Source organism: Citrus clementina, unplaced genomic scaffold (assembly GCF_000493195.1).
Source record: "Citrus clementina cultivar Clemenules unplaced genomic scaffold, Citrus_clementina_v1.0 scaffold_5, whole genome shotgun sequence".
In the NCBI taxonomy this organism is placed as follows: Eukaryota; Viridiplantae; Streptophyta; class Magnoliopsida; order Sapindales; family Rutaceae; genus Citrus; species Citrus x clementina.
The window spans coordinates 24,263,002-24,280,995 of record NW_006262201.1 but is presented as its reverse complement, the minus strand read 5'-3'; the positions used below and the strand labels follow the sequence as shown (position 1 = coordinate 24,280,995).

At 34.9% G+C, this 17,994-nt stretch overlaps 1 protein-coding gene across 1 annotated transcript; it reads right to left on the bottom strand.

Annotated features, from left to right (window-relative positions):
* Nucleotides 1–1,059: 1,059 nt before the first annotated feature.
* On the bottom strand, nt 1,060–16,779 carry LOC112098058 (gibberellin-regulated protein 14-like). Its single transcript, XM_024183664.1, has 2 exons — nt 16,333–16,779; nt 1,060–2,637 (listed from the first exon to the last, which is right to left on the bottom strand). The coding sequence occupies exons 1-2, from the start codon at nt 16,777–16,779 to the stop codon at nt 2,065–2,067; spliced, it is 1,020 nt and encodes a 339-aa protein (XP_024039432.1). The 3' UTR covers nt 1,060–2,064.
* Nucleotides 16,780–17,994: the final 1,215 nt, after the last annotated feature.

Below are 17,994 nucleotides of genomic sequence, written 5' to 3'. Positions count from 1 at the left end.
GTCGAGTATATGGTCTGGTAGGAAGTCAAGTAAGCATATTAAATGAGTCAAGTATTAAGTGGTCGAATATTAAGTAAAAGTCAAGTAAAGTTTTTTAACAAGTCAAGTAAAATTTATGTAATTTTTAAAGAGGTCGAGTAAGTACATTGAGTCGAGTATTAATATTTTTAAATAAGTGAAGTCTGGTAAGTTGAGCATTCAATCAAGTAAGAAGTGAGAGCAATTGTATAAGTCGAGTATCTAGTTGAGTACGAAGTCGGGTATGAAGTCTGGTAAGTTGAGCATTCAGTCGAGTAAGAAGTGAAAACAATTGAATAAGTCGAGTACGAAGTCGGGTATGGAGTCTAGTAAGTTAAGCATTCAGTCGAGTAAGAAGTGAAGGCAATTGAATAAGTTGAGTACGAAGTATGGTACGAAGTATAATAAGTTAAGCATTCAGTCGAGTAAGAAGTGAAGACAATTGAATAAGTCGAGCATCTAGTCGAGTATGAAGTCGGGTATGAAGTCTGGTAAGTTAAACATTCAGTCGAGTAAGAAGTAAAGGCAATTGAATAAGTCGAGTATCTAGTCGAGTACGAAGTCGAGTATGAAGTCTGGTAAGTTGAGCATTCAGTCGAGTAAGAAGTTAAGACAATTGAATAAGTCGAGTACGAAGTCGGATATGAAGTCCAGTAAGTTGAACATTCAGTCGAGTAAGAAGTGAAGGCAATTGAATAAGTCGAGTATCTAATCGAGTACGAAGTCGGGTATGAAGTCTGGTAAGTTGAACATTCAGTCGAGTAAGAAGTGAAGGCAATTAAATAAGTCGAGTATCTAGTCGAATATGAAGTCGGGTATGAAGTCTGGTAAGTTGAGCATTTAGTCGAATAAGAAGTGAATACAATTGAGTAAGTTGAGTATCTAGTCGAGTAAATAAATTGAATGAGTTGAGTTAATTTTTTGTTGGTATTTTATTGAGGTTATTTTTATACTTTCCTTAGTTTTTTTAAGTATGTAAGTGTAAAGTTATATATTTTAATAGATGGGGGTATATTTTGGGTATTACGAGGGAGACGGGATATATCCCAAGCAATTCCCTCCAGAAAAATTAAGTGTTTCGTATGTTTTCTTTTCACATAGCGAATAAGCAGCCCTAACTAACAACACAGCCCTAACCCAGTCTCAGCCAAAGAAAACGAAACATTCACAGCCGCCATCACCTCAGCCTCTCACTCAACTCATAGCACTCAACCTCCCACTTAAATCAGCTGTCATTATTCGATTGGAAAAACCTCAGGCCATGCGAAGACCCATGGAAGCGGTGGTAGAGCCAACGCGTGGCGGGATGCCGCGAATTGAGATCCATGACCCGCACAAACTGGATGGCTGGTCGCGGCAACTCCAGCGACTTCTGGGCAGTGGTGGCGGTCGGATTTTGAAGGGGTTGTTGTGAGGAGTAAACTGAGGTGGTGGTGGAGAGAGGTCTGGTGCAACCGTGGGAAGGGTGACTGGGGAGCTTGAAGTGGGTGGTCAATTTACTCCATTTCCTTCTTCACCTCCAAGTTACATTGGTGTTAATGGGTTGTGCCCTCTTGCATACTCTTTATTGGCCCCGGTAACAAATCTTTATTTTGCATTTGTGTTCTTTTATTGTTGATTCTATCTTGCTTTTTGCATAGAAAAAGGGAAAAGTTCTCTAATTAATCACAATGACAAGAAACTCCCGAATTATTTGGAAGTTTTCTAGAAGGTAATGTTGAAACTTGGCTATTCAATTTCCCAAAATCATTTTAGTTTTGAAGAAATCCACCGCTCATCGTTGCTCTGGTGAAGAAGGTAAAGACGAAAATAACTTCTTCTTCTTTTTTGAAACTGAAAATACACTACTTTATATATGAATGTCCAGGATTAACAAGGGAAATTTTAGCAAGAAACTAACAGAAGTAGATCAGCCATGGCTTAACACACTACATGCACAATCTTACAGTGACACAGAAAGTCACTAGAAAAACATTTACTCTTTAACACTTATTGCAGGTCAACTTAAGCTAACATAAAATTTCAACAGATGCTAATACTTATAACTTAGGGGCACTTGGGTTTATTGCCCCCAGTGTAGCACTTGCCACACTTCTCTCTGTTGCCATAAGTTCCCGGTGGAACACATTTGCACCTAACACAGCATGTAGTGCAAGCTCTTCCAAAAATGTTTGGCCTTGAATGTGCCTTGCATCTTGCTGCACATAGTGGGATGCAATCTTTGTTTGACCTCACAATAGGCATTGGTGAAGATGCTGGTGAGGGAACTTGGGGGGCAGGAGCTGTTTTGGGTGGGCTCACTGGTGGGGGAGTGGTTGTGGGTGGCTTCACTGGTGGTGGATAAGTGGGGGGTGGCTTGAGTGGTGGGGTTGGCATAACTGTTGGTGGCTTCACTGGTGGTGCTGGTGCAACTGTTGGCAGCTTCACTACTGGGGGAGTGGTTGTGGGTGGCTTCACTGGTGGTGGATACGTGGTGGGTGGCTTCACTACTGGTGGTGGAGTGATTGGCTTAACTGGAGCCTTAGGAGGAGCTGGTGCAGGTACTGGGGTTTTGGGGTAAGTAGCATCCTTTTCCAGCAGATATTCCTCCTCATTGTTAGATAAAACACTTAGTAGAGACTAAAAGCAAATTGGCCAACAGAAGCAGAGCAGCTCTGAAAGCCATTGGAAGACAGAACCCAGCCGAAAGAAACTAAGAAGAAAGTTTGAGGAGCTAGCTACTCCCTGCTTGGTGCCCAAGACGAAAATAACTTGTTTGATTTTGAAAATTAAATTCGTTGCTCCTTATTATTCCTTGATTTATTGGCTTTTCCATTTATTATGCATAGTTAAAAATGGAAATTGATCTCTCAATGCCTTGGGCTTTGACCTAACTAAAATTTGGGTTCTTTAAAATCGAAGTTGGAGGTTAATTTGGCTGATTTTGAATGATGAATTTATCACTGACAAATCAAATTGATTGACTTCTCTTTGGTAAATAATAAATTGGTTAATTTGGCTGATTTTGGATGATGAATTTTCTTTGCAATGTTAGTCCTTGCAATAACATTGTTTTGAGTTCATGTGTATTCTCTAGTATGCATTTTTGTTCCCAAAATTTCCAATAGTGTAGTGCTTGTACTCAAAGATTGCCTCGCAGGGATCAAAATTGCTTCAGTTCATCTTGCAGCAACTGGAACTTAAACATAAGCATGCCCATACGATCGGCAGTTTGTTGGAGTTTGCTTGGTCGATGTTGAAGACATTAAGATTCATTTAAAAGTGGGAATATTTTCTGAAACTGGGTTTGGTGTTTATTTTTTATGGGAAAGATTGTATACCAAATTGTACAAATGTTTGTTTACTTGAATTGTTTGGCTGTAATGATTAAATTATAGATGTTGATTTGGATGTCAATTATAGAATTATTTTTGGATTTTTTATTTTTTATTTATTTTTTAGAATTAACTGATATATTATTGAAATGAGCCAAAATGATTTTAAAACAATTTTTAATAATTCCCGCCAAAATATTTTGAAAAATTAAAAATAATTGCGCCAAATTAAATATTTATCACTTTAAATATTTTAATATTTATTTAAAATTTCAGTTATTCCTTCTAGATTTAATAAAAATAATTTTATTATTCCAATTAAATATGTCATGTTTATGTGATAGACAAAAGTCACGAATGATAGATATTAGTCATGGGTGAATTTCTCATCAAGATACCAATGATAAAATCGTGTAGATAATATGTCATGCTAAACATGACACATAAAAACAGTCAAGGATTTTTCTTGATAGATAATATGTCATGCTAAACATGACACATAAAAACAGTCAAGGATTTTTCTTGACATCGGAATCAATGACGGTCGCTCAACTGTCATGCCATAGGATGGATGATGGGTAATAAACGTCATAAAGGACTTTTTTTCTAGTAGTGACACTTCATCTTAGATTTCTCTACCATGTGCAAACCAACACAACCCAACACAAGGTTAAAGCATTAACTTGTGATTTTTATTTATGAATATAGTGATATTTTTGGTAAAATGGTATTAAGATTAATGATATAAGGCCTTTGTTTGTAAAGACAAGGTTTGTGAATTCAAAGATGTGTGGAATTATATGAATTAAAGATTGCCTTAAAAATATTGAGAATATGCAGAGCTTTAAGAGGTAGCATCTCTTAATTACCTTGAACTCTATATTTATTATGTACTATTTATTTCTTCTAGCTACTAATCACTTTAGTTTAGGCGCTACACCTTCCAATAATACTTGTGATTGGGAAATACTTGGTAGAAGTTTCAAATGTGAATATCCTGGATTAGCAGCCCTTGCAACTGATCTGTGTTTGATCCATCAATACCATGGATATCACTCTTTCTTGTAAATGCCTCATTTTTTTTAGTAGAGTAACTTGGAATGGGTTAACACTAATTGTGCTATGCATAAAGTGTGTAATTGTCAAGAGTCAAATGCTTTACTCTTACACTTAGACTTGGTGGCCAAAAGACATAATTGCAAGCCTTTTTTGAAACAATGTACTATGTTGTATTAGATGTTAAATTTTATTGTGAATTTTCTGTTTTTTTAGTTGGAAAATCACTAGCTTGTGAGGTTTTTTATATAATGAGAAATATACACACTATCTTGAAACTAGATGTTATATTGAAAACTTGAATGCTATAATTTGCTCTCACACTCTCTCTCATTCATATATATAAGAGAATGAATTCATTACCACCCTTTCTTTATTTATTTCTATAGTTAAATGTACTCTACCTTAGTTATAATGAAATAAGCTACAACTTTATTGTTCTCTAATTTTCCAATAATAATTGAGTTTATTTGTTCATAACTTATGAATATTTTTACTTTGAAGCAAAATATATTTATTTCTGTTAAATATTGTCTCTCTATTGCTTGTTAATTAATTTTACAACTATTGGAATTTGGCAACCACTTTCTTTTCCTTCTTCTTTTATTTGTTTGCCGATTTGATTAATTATGTTTAAAATGCTTCTTCCTCAACTTCTCTTATATCCCTAACCCATCAAATTCATTGATTAATTTATAGATACTAGACTTGGCATAGTAACTAAAGGATCTATCGTTATAATTGATTTGACCTTTTATTTTTTTTCCCTCCTCACCTGGACCATCCTAATTTTGATAGGACGCAGATATGCAAAGGTGCCATCAAAGAGCTTCAGTGATAATCTCATGCACAAGTCACTGGATTCTTTTTCTTCAAGTGGTAAGCTATTAAACTCTAATAATCATGGTGGAATTTCGGATTTCTTAATTGAATTTTGCCATTAGGAGATTATTTTCTTAATTAATTCGTAGATAACTAGATATGCAACATGCGCTTACACTTTTAGTTGCTATCACTTGACACCTTACGTATAAATTGTGTATGCATAAAGCATAGTTTTATCTTCTTTTAATGTTCTTATATCAGTTTAAATAATCTCTAGGCCATTTTTATTTTTTGTACATAGATACTTAAATGTCATCTTCAACATACATAACAAGTAGGTCTATAATTATTTCCCACATCCATAGTAAGTTTTTACTACATCTTGTGGATGCAATCTTTTGTTACACTCATATTTCTTCCTAAACTTGCCTAATTAAAAAAATTCTATCCCCATCAAAATTAAAAGAGAAGTTTTCGCTTTTCTGCAGCTTTGTTTCTGTTGTAGATGTTGTAGTTGGCATCGTGTACTATCTCATTTCTTGGACTATTGGCCTTAGCTGTAAGTTTCAGTTTCAGTCTCTCGCTGCTTTTGCTCCATAGGCCACATTCTAGTCTGCTTTAAGTCACTAAAATGATTTAATTTTTATGACTTATAGTATATGAATTTATCATAATTTCTCTTTATTCTTTGTAAGAGTGATGTGGATTGCTGATGGTGGTGAGATTCGTTTGCAATTGTAGACTTGATGAGAAATTAGTTGTGTGCCAATCTTGTTGCTTGCTAGTAGATTCATTAGTAGATATTAAAGAGTTATGAGAATTTTGATGTAACTAACTGGTATATATTGTTAAAGTTTAATTATTGTTAAATCTTTTCATGGAGCTATCTTTTTGTATACGAAACTTTTGGTAAAAAATAATTGTAAAGAATTTAATAGGAAATAAGAATTAAAATAAGGGCTTGAAATGGTTTAAAAATTGCCATATTTATTTTTGTTAATGATCAACAACAAAGATGACTTTTTTTTTAAAAGAATTGTCATTAAATATAGTGTTTTGCAACAAAGATGACGGTTTTTTTTCAAAATCATCATTAAATGTTGTTTCAATATTTAATGACAGTTTTTATAATAAACTGTCATTAAAGTGACACTTTTAATGGCCATTATTTAAATAACTGTCATTAAATTTGAACTTTTAATGATGGGTTTGTTATAACAACCGTCAATAAAAGTTATGTACATGAGGTAAATAATGACGGTTTTGATAACAAACCGTCATTATAAATGTACATTTAATGACCATTTTTCTAAATAACCGTCATTAAATGTCACTTTCTAATGATGGTTTTATACCAAAACCGTCATTGAAAACAATGGAGATTGGCAAATAATGACAGTTAAAAATTATAAACATACTTTTTATTATAAGCATACTTTTTATGACGGTTTATGAACCGTCATAAAAGTATACCCCTTTTAATGTCGTAACCTAAGATGATAGTTTTAAAACAGTCATCTTATGTGGTTTAAAACCGTCATTATAGACCTATTTTGTAGTAGTGTCCATTCACTTGAAGAGTATATTATAGTGTCAGCTCCCATGCCGTAACAAACTTCAAGGGTATGGATTTGATTCTCAATATTTTTCTTTGACTATAGTTTGACTTTCTTTTGAAATATAAATTGAAAAACATAAACTAGTAATTCCAAGATCCCTTATTTTCTCATGCTTAAAATCATATAAGACCAATAGAAATTCAATTGATTCTTAAAAAGAAAGGGTTTACTATTTCTCCAAAATTCAAGTGATTTATGGCTTTTTATAAAAGGACTAAAAGTCAAGAGATTTGGATTTAGTGCTAAACTGACCTATACTTAACACTTCATAATCTTCTGACATGCGACGTGCGTGTATAGCTGTCTACTACGGATAAGATTTAATTAATTTATATTCTTATTTGATAACTGCCAATTGTATATTTCTAAAGTTAACAAAAAGATCAGTCCAGCATTGAATTTAAATTCAAAGTCAAGTATTTGGTCCAAAACCCCCTTTCATTATCCATAATTTAAAAGAATGTCCCAACTTTACTGCACGTAGTAGAGAGGCGATCATCGTATATTCTTATTGTTCAATATGGCATCTCTAAATTTTTTGTTTTAGAAACATGTAGTCCTTTTATTTCTTGAAACACATCATCTCTCGTGCTAAATGATAGAATAATTCCATTACAAGAAATTCCTCACGATGCCACCCGATAACAAAATCCATTTAGGTAGAGATTATTGGTGCTCCTGCCCTTGAAATAATATCCCTTTGGAAATAAGATTTCCACATTTCTCCAAGAGTTGGTGCTAAAGTTTCAAATTGCAGTAATATGGGTGCTGAAATTATATGGATATATTAAAATATAATGCTCTACATTGGTGGGAACTGAGAGCAATTATTTTTGTGTTGATTTGAAATTAATCATGTGTTTGATTTACTTACAAATAAGAATTGAATATGTCAAATATGTGATTTGAATTATTTAAGTTAGATTAATTTATGAGACTCATAAATAATTAATTCAAATTAAATAAGAAAAATAAGTGACTAATTCAAACTGAATTAAGAAAAATGATTGTAAAGAGTTTCTCTATATAAGAGAGACATACAAAGCCTTTATTTTAATGATACTACTACAACAATTGTAACACTCTAGGCAAATCACAGATCGGCAAAGCATGGGAGAGATGCTGGGTTTATAAGGGATGATGCACACCTTAATTGGTAAGACGCGTTTTGTGGTGTATAGGTACCATAGAAAAAAAAAACCGTGCGGACTTTGTTAAAGCCCAAAGCGGATAATATCTTGCCAGATCTGGGTTAGGTCATGACAGATAGTATCAGAGTGGCTCCGTTTGTCCTCTTAAGCGATGGTGGGGCAAACCTTAGCGAGGATGCTAAGTCCCCAAGGGGGGTATATGTAACACCTTAGGCAAATCCCACATCAGCAAAGCACGAGAGAGATGCTTGGTTTATAAAAGGTGATCCACACCTTAATTGGCAAGATGCATTTTGGGGTGCATGGGCGCCCCATAAATCCCAAAATGCGTCTTGCCAATTAAGGTGTGGATCACATAAAAAAAATCGTGTTGGTCTTGTTAAGGCCCAAAGCAGACAATATCTTGCCAGGTCTGGGTTGGGTCATGATATTATAGTATCAGAGCGGTTTCGCGTGTCATCTTGAGTGATAGTGGGGCAAACCTTAGCGAGGACGCTGAGTCATAAAGGGGGGTGTATGTAACACTACGCAAATCCTACATCGGCAAAGCACGAGAGAGATGCTGAGTTTATAAGGGGTAATCCACACCTTAATTGGCAAGACGTGTTTTGTAGTGTATGGGCTCCTAAAAACAAAATCGTGCGGGCCTTATTAAGGCCCAAAGCGGACAATATCTTACCAGGTCTGAGTTGGGTCATGACAACAACAATGGTAAAAAAAGAGAACAATAACAACAATGATAAAAGAAGAGAACAATCCTATTGTTTTAATTAACGCTCTCTATTTCTTTCTCATATTTCTTCACTAATTTCTTTTGTTGTTCTAAATTGCTGTATTTAGAGTGCAACTTCGAAACAATTTCATTGTATCTTGGAGATCAAACGCCTTATTTGTCCTTCTTGCATTGGAAAATCTTCCTTTGAGATACATAATAAATCACGTCAATTGTATGGCAATTTGTGTGAGGAACCCTAGCTTCGTGTGGCCGTTTTTGGCTGCTTTTTGGCAGCGGTTAAGCTAGCGTCATGCTTACCGACTCGTGGGGCTTAGGTTGATGACCTCTAATTCCTGTGGCAATGTGGCCACTTGAGTGATGTATTGGATATGTGGATTTATACCCAACTCATTTCCGTTGTTTTGCCTCGATCAATAAGTTGTTTTGTTTTCATGGTTTTGTTGTTCTTCCGACTATAGTTGTTGAGTTTTGTTGGCTTTCTGGTTGTTCCCCATAGACGGCGCCAAATGGTGATACCAAAATATGAAGCAACGATGAGAGTTAAAAAAGAGTTATGTTACTTAGAGAACTGGCTATGAGAGAGCCTGACGTCTTGGTATTGCCATTGTTAAGAGTGAAGAGATCGATGATCTGAGTCTTGTAAAACAATAGCCCATTAGGAGTCACCAAGGGTGTTATCGGCATAGACCCTCTGATGCTTAAGTCAATGATCGAGAGTAGCACAATAATAAATGAATAATAACAAAGAGAAAATAGTGTAAGAGAAAATGCTTAGAGAATATTGTACTCCTTCCTCCAATATACAAATTTCTCACTATATACCTTTTTATCGCACCATTGAGTGGTAACATCTTTACATATGAGAAATAATCATAAGTGTAATTGAGTTAGGAAATCTTATTTCTTATCTTGTAGGATTCGAGTTTGACAAAGACTTGTATTATGTTATCCTATTTAGATTAAAAAATGATACTGGATTTGGGTCTTTGGGCTCGAGAGCCCATTCGTTTATGTCATTGGGTTCAATTTGATAAAATTATAGGTATGACATAATATATAAAATAAATATATAAATCAATAAATATATAAATCAATAAATATATAAATTCAAATCGCTAACAATGACAATGTCATAAATTAGAAATTGGATAACATAAAATATATTATGATATTTGACTTTGGATTACGAGAATCACGTGAAATGATATCGAATGTGATTGTATTTCCTTATTAATTAATATAAAAAGATATCGATTCTGAATGAACCAATTAAGTAGCTCCTTAATTCTATTTGTAACCTTAATTTCGATGCTGGCCTCGAACGATTTGTGTTAGCTGTCCCTGATCTTAGCAAGCTCCCTCGTGTTTTCTATTAATCTAAGCATCAGCCGTTGATCTGTCATCTCCTTGCATTTATATATTTACATATTATTAATTATTGCTGATAAACTATATATATTGCCAGCAAATTACAGGAATATATGCGTGGAGTCGAGCACAGACTATATATCTTCAATTATCTGCCATGAGATGCTTGTGAGCCATTAAAAAATGCTTCAGAAAACAACATAATATTTTGAAAGGAAAGATGTATTATCTATTGCTATTAGTTTGTCTATGATTAATTAAATACGCACCAATTGCTATTAGTTTGTCTATAATTAATTAAATACGCACAAGCCCCCCACCCCCCCCCCCCCCCCCGCCCACACTGTCGGCTACTTCATTCTATGTATATGTATAGACCATACATGTGCATTTCACCAAGCCCGAAACTAGCTAAAACTCGCAGAAGCAACTTCATTACTTCTTGATTTTCGATTCCGGAAGCAGAGACCTTTGTGATTTGAAGAATATGGAAACTAATTGCGCAGGTTTTTAGGCCATTTTCAGTTGAATATCATTTAACCTATAATTCCTATTTTAAAATGTATATTTACGATCAAGTTTTTTATCATAGATTTTCAGGAGATAACAGCGGGTCGGAGGGGTCCTTGCACTATTTTAAAATGAAAACAGCATAAGGGGTCTAACTTTGATCAACCTTGCTAAACATTAAAGACTTCATGATTGTCAATAAATTAAAATTTTTGAGCCAAAAAATTACTGAATATATTACTGATGAGTTTACAATAAAATTATGGATTTCTTTTTCGTCGACCGGCCTTCATGAAAGTGTTTATAATTTTGTATCATAATTGCAAGGCGTAAAAAATTCTTTGCTTTTTCATTCATCTCCATAAATGCTATAGAGTTCAAATCAGCTTAAATAATTGTTAGTTACACGTAGCAAGGAAACTACTTTTCTTAAAGCATTAAAGAAAGCATTAAAGATTGTCATTTTTCATTTCTATTGTTTGATTTTGGTATTTGATTGTGTATCCTCACAAGACGCAGAAAATTGTTATTAGTTTATGCAGAATTTTCATTCACTACCTAGCAACTACAGGCTTCTTTTTTTTTTTTTTTTGGTCCTTAATGGTAATTGTCATAGTGGATAATTTGATAATTAAAATTATTGTGAAATTATCATTGTTAAGACTTTTTTGTGAGTTCAAACAGCACCACCCTTCACAAAATAATTTATTACAAAGATTTTCAGAATTACTATTAAAGACAATTTATGATGAGCTAATATAGCATAATTACTATGAACACCTATTATCACAGACCCATTATTTAACATGTAATTCTCGGCCTTAAACCATTAAAAAATAATTTCTAGTAACTTAAACAATACTTGGATTGCATTTATTTTTTTGTCTGAAATTTAAATAGATATGAATTTAGTTAAAGTCTGTGTAAATCTGAATGAAAATATCTAAATGACATGTTTTATTTTTATTTTCAAAAAATCAAACAGTTCCTTAATTGAACGAGAAGAAAATCAATATTTTGAAAGATTTTCACTAGAACCGTGTAACCCTTTTAATTTTTCAAAAAATAAAATAAAAGTACAGTAAAAATAGCATTCTTTTCCTGATTTTAAAAATTAACTAAAAAAAGTTGACGTCACGTCTTAAACCTATTCCACTTCTTCGTTATTCTTCTTTTCTTGCCATCACGTTCTCAGGTCGATCGCAAGTTGTTTTTGGGTGCACGTTCCCAATATTGAACATTTGTGTTAAATTAAATAAAAACTAATCATAAATAAAATTGTGTTAAAGAGTCTATTTACATCTTGACTTGACCATGATTGTAAGTATATATGCCCTGATTTTGTTTTTGTTTCTTCAAAAATTTGGGCGTATTAAGTAGTTTTATTGATGTTTTGATTAAAAAAAGATAAAAATATGGGCACATGAGATCGAGATATGTATTACTAAGAATAAGCCCTATGAGCATGAGGCTGTGGTCTGTATTATAAAATTGAGACCTACGGGCATGAGGCTGAAATACATATTGCAAGATCGAGAACCAGGAGTTTGAGGCTCGCCGGCCACTACCGTGAGGAGCAAAATCCTGGTGGTACCAGGTTAGAAATCCAGCAGTTCGCGCCAATTGTGGTGACCTTTTGCGCTAGAAACCTCAGCTTCGTGTGGCCGTTTTTGGCTGCTTTCTAGCAGCGGTGAAGGTGGTTTCACCGCTGCCCATTCGTTTATGTCATTGAGTCCAATTTAGTAAAATATATGTACAACACAATATATATAATAAATATATAAATTCAAGACGCCAACAGTGACAATGTCATTAATTAGAAATTTGATAACATCAAATATATTATGATATTTGACTTCGGATTACGAGAATCACGTGAAGTGATATCGAAAGAGATTGTATTTCCGTATTAATTAATATTAAAAGGTATCAATTCTGAATGAACCTTAATTCTAACTGTAACCTTAATTTTGATGCTAACCTTGAACGATTTGTGTTAGCTGTCCATGATCTTAGCTAGCTCCTTCGTGTTTTCTACTAATCTAAGCATCAGCCGTTGATCTGGTCTCTGCTTGAATTTATATATTTACATATTATGAATTATTGCTGATAGACTATACATATTGCCAGCAAATTAAAGGAATATGTTTGTTGAGTCCAGCAACGATTACATATCTTCAATTATCTGCCATGAGATGCTTCTGAGCCATTAAAAAATGTTTCAGAAAACAACACAGTATTTTCAAAGAAAAGATGGTATTATGTAATGCTGTTAGTTCGTCTTGTAAATAATTAAATACGCCCCAATCACCGACCTTGGCACTATTGTCTTGCTACTTCAGTCTATATATATAGAGACCATATATGTGTATTTCACCAAACCCGAAATTAGCGAAAACTCGCAGAAGCAACTTGATTACTTCTTGAGTTTTGATTCCCGAAGCAGAGATCTTTGTGATTTGAAGAATATGGAAACTACTTGCGCAGGTTTTTAGGGCATTTTCAGTTGAATTACGGTTCTTATTTTGAAATGTGTACTTACGACTAAGTTTTCTATTATAAATTTTCAGGAGATAACAGTTGGTCGGAAGGGGTCGTTGCACTATTTCCACTTCTCAGCATTTCAGATGATGGCATTGCAAATAAGGATCTTGATTTTCTTGTTGTTCCTCAATATGGGAGAAATGCCGACCGCACCGGTTAATTAAAATGTTATTCTTTTCTGCTGTGTTTAACTGAATAAAAATATGGGTACTGTTTTACCTATCGATCGTGCAAGTGTTAGTTCGTTTTCGTTCAATTGATATGATCTCTTGAGATACACAAGACATTTTCTTTGTCTATTTATGTGTACCATGTTTCCCAACAAGAGGAAATAAATAAATAAAAAATTATTGTGTGGCAACTGAATTTTGCTCACTCTTATTGGATAATTTTCTGAAAAAAATTTGGCATATTGATTTGCTCATTCTTGGAGTTAGCAAGTGATCTATGGGTCTTAATTTATTGAATATACAATATAAATTTACAGCTTCAGCCTTTTGAAATAGGCGATATTGTTAAATGATGGTTATTTATCCACCATTGAATTGTTTGAAATCAATTTTTTGAAATTTTAATAAAAAGAGCTATCTATTTGATCCCAAAATTTTACTCTCCATACCTATTTCTCAACAGACATGCAATGTAAATTGTTTTTAAAAAGATTACTCTATAAATCTTTAAAAAATCCAAAAATAACCCTTATATTAATTTCTCCTATAATTTTTCTTCTTCTTCTTCTTCTTCTTTTTCATTCACTTTTTTTTTTCCTTTTCTCACACCCTTTTATATAATACTAAATGGTGACAACATAAGGGGTCTAACTCTGATCAACCTTGCTAACATTAAATTACAAACTGCTGAATATATTACAGATGGGTTTACAATGAAATTATCAATTTCTTTTTCATCCACTGGCCTTCAGGAAAGTCTTTATAATTTTGTATCATAATTGCAAGGCGCAAAAATTCTTCTGGATTTTTTCATTTATCTTTATAAATGCCATGTTAGGAAATTGGTGGGTGAAGCAGGACCGCAGCTAAATAAAATTGGAAGAAATAAAGAACAAGCACAAAAGAGAATACTAGAAATTACGTGGTTCGGCTTTACATCCACGGGCGAAAACAAAAGGAAATATTTTACTAGTGAAATAAGGATTACAAGTATTGTAATATTTTGGCTCACTACCCAAAACCCCAATACACCCAATCTCTCACTCACTAATTACACAAGAGTATTAAAACTCTTAATCTCTCACACAACTCTTTCTCTTTTACGAAACAGAGAAGAGAAACTTAAGGAAAAAATAGAATGAATAAAATGAGGAGGGAGCCTCTCTATTTATATCTAAAGTTTTGGCTATTGTTCATTTAATATTTAATTTTTTTTTCTTTCCCTTCTTCGGCCCGGCATCCCTTTTTTTTCTTCTCTCTCTTTTTTTTTTCTTTGGTCGGCACCAAATCCTTTTTCTTGTTTTCTTTGATTCAAAGAATGCAGCAACAACCGCATTCTTCTTCAAAATGGTGGGCATCACCTTCTAGAAAAGGTGGTGCTATTTTCCGGGCATCACCTTCTAGAAAAGGTGGTGCTATTTTCCACATTCTCCCACTTAGAGATTTGATTGAGAATCAATCAATCTCCATACCATCCTTTCTGCTTCGCCATAATCATATTGCCTACGTTGCTGCTAGGCCACAAGAGGATCTACTCCAAACAAACTTATCAATATTGATTGGCTTGGTCAAAACATCTGCTAGGTTCTCATTCGTATGGATTTTCTGTAAATCCACATTTCCGTCTTCCACTACTTCTCGAACGAAGTGATACTGAACTCCTATGTGCTTTGTCTTGGAATGAAATGCTGGATTCCTTGCAATGTGCAAGGCACTTTGACTGTCATAAAACACAGGAATTTTCTGTTGTTTGTGCTCAAGCTCCTCCAATAACCTTTGTATCCAAATAGCTTCCTTGCAAGCTTGTGTAGCTGCCATGTATTCTGCTTCTGTTGTAGATAAAGCCACAACGGTCTACAGTTTCGAAACCCAGCTTACAGCTGCTCCCGCAAGTGTAAACACATAACCAGTAGTGGATTTTTTTTATCAAGATTTCTTGCAAAATCTGAGTCCACATAGCCCCTGACAGTAAACTCTGATCCTCCATAACATAATGCAACATCTGAGGTTCCTCTAATGTATCTCAGAATCCTCTTCACAACTATCCAATACTCTCCATTAGGATTCGTCATGTATCGACTGATTGCTCCCACTACTTGTGCAATGTCCGGTCTTGTACATATCATAGCGAACATCAAACTTCCCACTGCTGATGTATACGATACTCCAGACATCTCCTTCCTCTCTGCTTCATTGTTAGGACACATTCTTGAGGATAATTTGAAATTAACAGAAAGTGGGGTAGAAATTGACTTACAATCTTGCATGTTGAAGCGTCGCAAGATTTTCTTCAAGTAGTTCTTCTGAGAAAGCCAAATCTTCATGTTATTTCTGTCTCGGTGAATTTGCATCCCTAGAATCTTGTTTGCTGGTCCCAAGTCCTTCATTTCAATCTTCCTAGCCAACTGTGCCTTCAATTCTTGGACTCGATCTTTGTTGGGCCTGCTACCAACATGTCATCCACATACAACAGCAAAATGATGAAATCATTATCTTCAAACCTCTTGTAATATGCACAATGGTCTGAACTGAGTCTGTTGTATCCAAGGCTCATAATAAAGGAAACAAATCTCTTATACCAATACCTCGGCACTTGTTTGAGACCGTATAGAGATTTGTTCAACTTGCAAACCAAGTTTTCATTTCCTGTTTCTGCAAAACCTTCTGGTTGGATTATATATATTTCTTCTTCAAGTTCTCCAAGAAAAATGTAGTTTTCACATCTAACTGCTCTAGATGTAAGTCAAATGTAGCACACATTGCCAAGACTACTCTGACTGTTGTGAGTCAAACTACCAGAGAAAATATCTTGTTAAAGTCAATATCTTCTTTCTAAGCATATCCTTTCACCACCAATCTCGCACGATACCGCTCCACTTGGTCATTGCCATCACGTTTGATCTTGTAGACCCATTTGTTTCCAATGGCTTTTCTTCCACGTGGTAGTGGTACAAGTTCTCATGTCTTATTCTTGTGTAGAGCTTCAATTTCTTCCTATATTGCTGTCATCCACAAAGTAACATCTGAGCTTTCTAAAGCTTCATGGAAAGTTGATGGCTCTCCATCCTCTGTTAGAAGACAGTACGCAACATTGATCTTTGTGACATACTCCGAGTGCCACGCCGGTGGTCGTCTCTCACGAGTTGACCGACGAAATTCTAGAGTCTCGGTCTCGATTGGTTCTTGTTCCTCGTGCTCTGGTGCTGCTTCAGAAGAATCTGAATCTTCTAGATTATTTTCCACATATACTGGCACAGTCTCTGACTTTTCTTTTGTAGTGCCATTATCCTCATCTCTCCTTTGCAGTTGATCTTCTATAAAGATAACATCTCTACTGATGACGATCTTGTGGGCAGTGGGGTCCCACAAACGATACCCTTTTACTCCATCAGTATACCCTAAAAAGATACATCTTCTAGATTTTGCATCCAGCTTTGTTATTTCTTGGGCATTGTATATCAAGTACATAGGACATCCAAATGCATGTAGGTATGAATAATCAGCTGGCTTTCTAGTCCACATCTCCATCGTTGTCTTCAGCCTAATAGCTGTAGATGGCGATCAATTTACTATATAATAGACAGTTTTGGCTGCTTCTGCCCAGATGAATTGGGTAGACCAGCAGTCCTCAACATAACTCTTATTCTTTCTGTAAGAGTTCTGTTCATTCGCTCTGCCACTCCATCTTGTTGAGGAGTGTATGCCACCGTGAACTGCCTCTGAATACCTTCTTACTTACAGAAAACAAGAAACTCCCCGTCTGTATACTCTCCACCATTATCCGTCCTTAAGCACTTGATCTTTTTACCAGATTCAAGTTCCACCCGCGCTTTGTATTCTTTAAACACTGAAAATACATCTGACTTTTTCTTAATTGGATACACCCAACATATTCTGGAATAATTATCAATGAAAGTCACTATTTACTTTGCACCTCCCATGGATATATTTGGTGACTCCTAAACATCAGAATGAATCAAGTCTAGAATGCATTTACTTCTAGCAATAGATCTACTGAATTTTAATCTATACTGCTTACTTGTAATACAATGCTCGTAAAATGGTAAACTTACCGATTTGAGCCCTAGAAGTAATTTTCACTCAGAGAGAATTTTCAAACCTTGTTCTGACATGTGGCCAAGTTTGAGATGCCACATCATCGTTGATTCTTCTCTATTTGACGTGACACACGCATCAGCCTCCTGTAGTGTTTCTCCTTTAAGCATGAATAGATTAGCACCGATCTTTTCTGCCTTCATCAATACAAGCGCTCCTTTAACAATCTTCATAATTCCATTCTCCACATGAGTTTTATACCTATGACTATCCATTTGTCCCGAAGACAATAGATTTTTTTTTCAGGCCGTTGATATGTCGTACCTCTCCAATTGTGCGAATTGTACCATCAAACATTTTTATTTTGATAGTACCAATACCAGCGATCTCCAAGGCATGATCATTACCCATATATACAGATCCTCCTGAGATAGGTTAATATGTGTGGAACCATTCTCTCCTAGAGGTCATGTGCCAGGTAGCTCTTGAGTCTATAAGCCAGACATCAGACAGTCGTTTTCTGCCTTCTGAAACAGTTGTTGCCTCGCTGTAGAGTATTTTGCCATCATCTGAGGTACTTGCTACACACCCCTGAGCATTTGATGACTCAGGTTCTTTGCCCTCTCT

What these genes read in the sequence shown, in the direction of transcription:
- LOC112098058 (XM_024183664.1), bottom strand. Translation starts at nt 16,779, where the DNA reads ATGTACTTGATATACAATGCCCAAGAAATAACAAAGCTGGATGCAAAA. An exon ending in AAGCTTTAGAAAGCTCAGAT is followed by an intron (nt 2,638 to 16,332) that starts GTTACTTTGTGG and finishes ATTTGCTTTTAG; the next exon opens with TCTCTACTAAGTGTTTTATC.